This window comes from Trachypithecus francoisi, unplaced genomic scaffold, assembly GCF_009764315.1.
Source record: "Trachypithecus francoisi isolate TF-2019V2 unplaced genomic scaffold, Tfra_2.0 Lachesis_group8, whole genome shotgun sequence".
In the NCBI taxonomy this organism is placed as follows: Eukaryota; Metazoa; Chordata; class Mammalia; order Primates; family Cercopithecidae; genus Trachypithecus; species Trachypithecus francoisi.
In genome coordinates, this window is record NW_022681473.1 from 67,022,126 (window position 1) to 67,028,125 (window position 6,000).

The 6,000-nt window shown below is 45.2% G+C and overlaps 1 protein-coding gene across 3 annotated transcripts in view; it reads left to right on the forward strand.

Moving 5' to 3' along the window:
- Nucleotides 1-4,460, forward strand: part of UVRAG (UV radiation resistance associated) — a 340,923-nt gene extending 336,463 nt beyond the window's left edge. For all 3 annotated transcript variants that reach the window (XM_033206742.1, XM_033206745.1, XM_033206746.1), the window contains one exon: nt 2,519-4,460. In XM_033206742.1, coding sequence (XP_033062633.1) covers nt 2,519-3,218 — 700 coding nt within the window. In that variant the 3' untranslated portion in view covers nt 3,219-4,460. The remainder of the gene's footprint in view (nt 1-2,518) is intronic.
- The last annotated feature ends 1,540 nt before the right edge of the window (nt 4,461-6,000 follow it).

A 6,000-nucleotide genomic window follows, 5' to 3' on the forward strand; every position in this document is an offset into this window, starting at 1 on the left:
TAGAGAAGTTTTAGAGCGTCTCAGAATCAATGAGGGCTACAAACACCTTGTTCCTCTTGTGTGGCAAGCACTGCTGGGTGTGCCCCAGGCCTGTTTCTCATGCCCTGCCTTTTATCAGCCCACTGGGAGCCCCACAGAGCAGCAGAGCAGGATGCCTGGGGTGGGGGTAGGGGCGGGAGGATGGCAGCCCAGGGTGGCAGCATGAGGGGTTAAGCACCTGGCTCTAGCCACACACCAACAAATCATCTTCAGTGTTCCAGGCTGCTTCACCTGGTGCTTCCACCCGTCGTGGGCTGGGCTGGCAAATGAAAGCTAGGCTTGTCTGCACAGAATAGACTGTAGACTGAGGTGCTACTGATGTTCTCTTTTGGTTTGAGTACGTAGTCAGCCTGCAAGATCATTCAGAGAGGGACACGGTCAGCAAGTGGTAGAGTAAAAACAAGGTTTGCAGAAATGTGTAGCTTACCCAATTATTGGGAGTTTTGACAACATATTAACTGTAAACCTAGATCGAGGCCAGCAGATTTTGATCTGTTTTGTTTTGTTTTTCTTGAGAACTAAAAACTGTAATTTATTAGTCTACTTGCCTAGTTCTATATGCACCTCAGTTACCACCCCTAATTATGAAATCTCTCCTGGCACCAGTACTCACAGCCAGGCAGAGGAGCCTGATGGACCCAAGGATTAGAAGCTGTGTGGTTGCCCCTTCCCAAGAATAACCCTTGCTTGGGTGTCTGAGACTGCAGGTATAATCCTGCGTCAGAAACAGTCTGAGAGGAGAGAGAGCAGGGAGCTGCGGCCAGGGCTTGTGGCTATAGAAACAAGTGGAAGAAATCCCAGATCTCTTCTTTTCTAGGGCACTTCTTGCTATTGTGATTTGAAAATGTATTATTTGAATAATGAGGAATGTCTTTCTCCTTCAGGATTGGTAGCTCCTTGGAGGCAGGGCCTACTGGTCTTGCATCTGTCTCCCTGCCCCAAGGCCAAGCACATACGGAAACTATTTGTTGGGTGTGTGTAGTTTCAAGTTCTGCCTCTACCCCTGCCTAGTGGTTGCCCTTCTGCAAGCCACTTAACCCTCTGTGCATGTTTCCTCATCTGAAGCACACAAGTCAAATGATCTGTGTGCACCTCCCTCTGCCTCTGGACCCAGTCTATTCATATGGTTGTATTGAAGCTAATTTCATCCACATACAAGAATGTCTAGAGCTAGCATAGTGTATAACATAGCCATCATTTCTAGGATGTAGATACTCTATTTCCATTAACTGATGATTATTTATTATTTCAGACTTAACTTTACCCTGCTTTCTCTGTAGAGTTTTGGTAAAGACCAAGTGAAATGATGTATAGGAAATTACTTCAGAAATTATAAAGTTTGTATAACTGAATAATGATAATTATTGCTGGCCCAAAGATACCCTCCTGAGAAGAAACTCAGATTCAAAAGATGGCACTGCAGACCAAGTATTGTAAAATATATGTGTGGCTCGCCCCATCAAAGAATGTATTTCCTTGGCCGGGCGCAGTGGCTCAAGCCTGTAATCCCAGCACTTTGGGAGGCCGAGACGGGCGGATCACGAGGTCAGGAGATCGAGACCATCCTGGCTAACACAGTGAAACCCCGTCTCTACTAAAAAATACAAAAAAAAAAAAAAAAAAAAAACTAGCCGGGCGACAAGGCAGGCGCCTGTAGTCCCAGCTACTCGGGAGGCTGAGGCAGGAGAATGGCGTAAACCCGGGAGGCGGAGCTTGCAGTGAGCCGAGATCCGGCCACTGCACTCCAGCCTGGGCGACAGAGCGAGACTCCGTCTCAAAAAAAAAAAAAAGAATGTATTTCCCAAGGTAGTTTTTCATTTTAAAAAAAAAAAAAAAAAAAAGGAACCCCTCAAAAAAATTTTTTTTAATTTTTAAAATGTCACCTTGACCCTCTCTCTCTCTCTCTGCCAGTTCACTAATGCAAGGTGGTTAGCATTTGTTAGCATTTGAGTGTTGGCAAGGTTGTTGGTCATGAAATCATGAGTCACAGATCTTAGTCTCGCCTTGTCACTGCCTCACTGAGCGTGGGCAAGTCATGTAACTTCTCTGCCAGGTGAGGATGCCTGCTTTTCAAAGCTAAAATAAGAATTGAATTGCACTAAAAACAAGAATGAAATTATGGATAGCCTTTCAGAAATACGAAGTTGGTTACATCCTTCACATGTTTTTCTTGCCAGATCCAGCCTGTCCAGTTACTTCACCTCTTCCCCGTAGGTTTCTGTTCCCCGTCCCGCTTTGGGCCGTCTTCTCTAAATATATTGCATTGTGTCTGTATCATGCTGGAAGGAAGCTCCCAAAGTTGGACCCACATACCTCATGTTTTTTGCATTCACACACTGCAATAACTATAGTCTAAGATTGATTCTTACCTGTTTTTATTAGCTCAGACCTAAGTATGCTGTTTCCTGTCTCTGGATCCAGAAGGCTTACACCGAGTTCTGAAGTAGAAAGTAACTTCTTGTTTTCGTTTCTCTTCTAGTGACAGACATCACACCTCCAGTGCAATCCCTGTTCCTAAGAGACAAAGCTCCGTATTTGGGGTTGCAGATGTAGGCTTCTCTGGGGGGATCCCTTCAGACAAAGGACATCGAAAACGGGCCAGCTCTGAGAATGAGAGACTTCAGTACAAAACCCCTCCTCCCAGTTACAACTCGGCATTAGCCCAGCCTGTGACCACTGTCACCTCCGTGGGAGAGGCCGAGAGAAAGGTAACATCTCTCTCCTCCTCCTTGGACACCTCCTTGGACTTCTCCAAAGAAAACAAGAAAAAAGGAGAGGATCTAGTTGACAGCTTAAACGGAGGCCATGTGAATGTGCGCCCTAGCCGAGAACAAGGAGAAGCCACCTCCGAGCACCAGGCCACAGTCAATGGCACTCTCCTACCCGGCGAGCAGGCCGGGCCCGCCAGTGTCCAGCTTCCAGGCGAGTTCCACCCAGTCTCAGAAGCTGAGCTCTGCTGTACTGTGGAGCAAGCGGAAGAAATCATCGGGCTGGAAGCCACAGGTTTCACCTCAGGCGATCAGCTAGAAGCATTTAACTGCATCCCGGTGGACAGTGCTGTGGCGGTAGAGTGTGACGAACAGGTTCTGGGAGAATTTGAAGAGTTCTCCCGAAGGATCTATGCACTGAATGAAAACGTGTCCAGCTTCCGCCGGCCACGCAGGAGTTCCGAGAAATGAAGTGAGCAGGTCGACAGTAGGACCGGGGCAGAAGCTCTGCCTAAGATGAAGTGAAAGCTGCACTTAACCCTTTGTAATAATGATGACACAAAATGAATATTAATGGAGGATATTCCTCGGAAAAACAGACTTTGGGAATGAAGGAGGGACTCAGGATCATTGTTACCAGTGGGCCAAAGTTAGATTTTGCTTTCAAGATTTGCTTTTCGGGCCTGATGATTATTTTAAAGCAAAAATCACCCTCTAGTTGAAAGAGCTTACAGTGTGAGTCACCTTTTAGCTATTTGTCTGCTTTTTATTTACCCTTCTATGTTATCCTCAGAGGGAAGATGATAATATATAAATAATATAATGAACTCACCCTTAGTTTCGCATAAGCATTTGCCCTCACCATGGTTTGTAAAGCTTTGGGAAAATGGAATATTCAGAAATAGATTTCCACCATGTACTGAAAGGTCTGTGGCCATCTGTGAGGTAGATGAAGAAGCAGCATAGTGGTCTCCTTACACCCAGGCCCATCTGTCCCTCCCCCTGCCCCCAAGGTACCACAGTCCACCTTTAGACCCTACTGTCGCCCCATCTTCTCCATGAATGGGCCATGCGTCCTGAAAACAGGACATCAGATTCACTGGTTCTGTAACCAAGTAGCCATGACGTTCCATCTCTTCTAACCAGCTATGGCCTTTCCCCCACCTCTGCCATTAATGTGCCCTTAATGTGGCCCTCAGATTAGATGAAAAACTTCCAGTGGATCCCAGGGGACCCTCAAGGACCTCGAGGTTACTGCAGTCAGCTGCCATCTCATGCCCTGTGGGGGCCAAAGTTTTTATGTGGGCAGATGCTGTGGTCAGGAACTAGGCATGCTTTCTGGCAATGCACTCATCAGACAAAAATCCCTTGATGTAAATCCCATGTTAATTTATTAAATTTCAGTCAGAAGGTTGGCATTTACATGACAGAATGTACGTAGAGAGGGTGTCTGGTAGGCAAACTGCAAGGCAGTTGAGATAGTTGGATTAAGAAGCTAGACGAGACATAGAATACTATTGGTATGTGTGCAATTTGATGAATATTAAATTATGTTTCGAAGTCCAGTTGTCATTCTTGCATTTAGATTTCATTTGCTGTTGCTTTATACGTTATGTACCCAAGGACATTGCCTCAGGGTTGCAAACTCTTTAAAGGAAAATTTATCCATATATCCATGTATTATATAGAAGAATAAAAATTGAGTTTACTTCACCCGACCTGATTTTTTTTCCCAGCTTGGAAATTCCTTTTGAACCTACGTCTCCGTATGTCACGTCATGACAGGACTAGCCTGAACAAAAGCCATGTCTATCTAAGCGGAGGCTGTTGACTTCATTCGGTTTATGTACTGTATATAGCAACACAAACACTTGACAGGTATACACTCCAGTCGCCGCATTTGTCCTGCATGACAGCTTCACTCACAAGCCTCACAGTCACTTTATATTGTGTCCAAGCATTCCTGGGCTCAAGTTTAATAGCTATATTGTTGTTTTCCATGTAGAGAACTCATAGGATGACTACATCGCAGATAAACCCAACTCTCAGGCAGTCGAAAGCTGTAACTGGATCTGCAGAAGCCCATCTTACGCCACATGAAGAGGTGGGGCTCCTTTGCATGTAGCAGGAGCTTCTCTGCAGTGTACTGTCTGTCGCTCATTTTAGAGTCAGTCAGGGTGCAGACAGACAGCATCGTGGATATGCACATGCTGCGGGGCCCTCCAGGGAAGTAACATTTACAAAAAAAAAAGGTTCTGAGGGGCAGTGTTAGGATTGCAGAATGGAAGGTCAACCCTGTGGGACTTATGATTGCCCCAGATGTGGGATGGACTTAAATGGCATACCAAACTCAAAGTAGGTACATTGGGTTGCAAGGCATCCAGCCTGGCTCTGGCACCACCGAGGAGCAGGACTCCTCATGATTACAGCGTCCATCTCAGGTCCACACAACCAGGAGAGCCTGGACTCAGGTCCACCCGTCAGTGCCCCCCACTGCTGTGCAGACTCCCTGGGTGATTCTGGGCTTCATGGCTTTTCACTGCACCACGGGGAGCCCTGCTCTTAAATGTCATCAGGCTGCTCAGAGCTGATTGCTAGGTACTTACACATTTGCCTTGACCCACACAGCCCTGTGGTGATGCCTCAAAACACCACTTAGGTTTGGGTTCATTTAGTTTGAATTTGGGGTTTTCATTTGAACTTGTTTGATGTCTGCTGTTTCTGCCATGACCTGGGTAGAACCTATGGGATTATCTGTCTCCTGGAATAACTGTTCGACGTTTTCCAAAGTTGTAGAGTTAGTTTGGCCCCTGTTTAAAGTGGCTGGGGACAAAACATGGGATTAGTTATTATCTCCTAACCTTTTAAATAAGTTTTGTAAATCACTAAGAAAATTAAGTTTGCTTGGAAGATGTAAGCTGAATTGGAAACTGATTACTATCTATTTCTGAACTGCTAAGAACCCTTTCAGTTTTCATACAGCCGAGACGCTTTTAAACAGCCGGCAAATGTTATCAAATGAATATTTGATTGTGTTTTTTCTCTTCACGTCCCCTTAACCACTTTAGAAATTCCAGAGATTTTTTTCCCCTCAGAATATTAGTTTTGGAAGATTGTACCCAGCTATATATTTTTTAGCAGTTCTAATGGTGCCCATTTATCCTGATCTAACCAGTTATTTAAATAATTTTTTAAACCACCACGAATAATAAATGGCATGTGAAACTGATCTGTTGGTAACTGGAAGAAAACT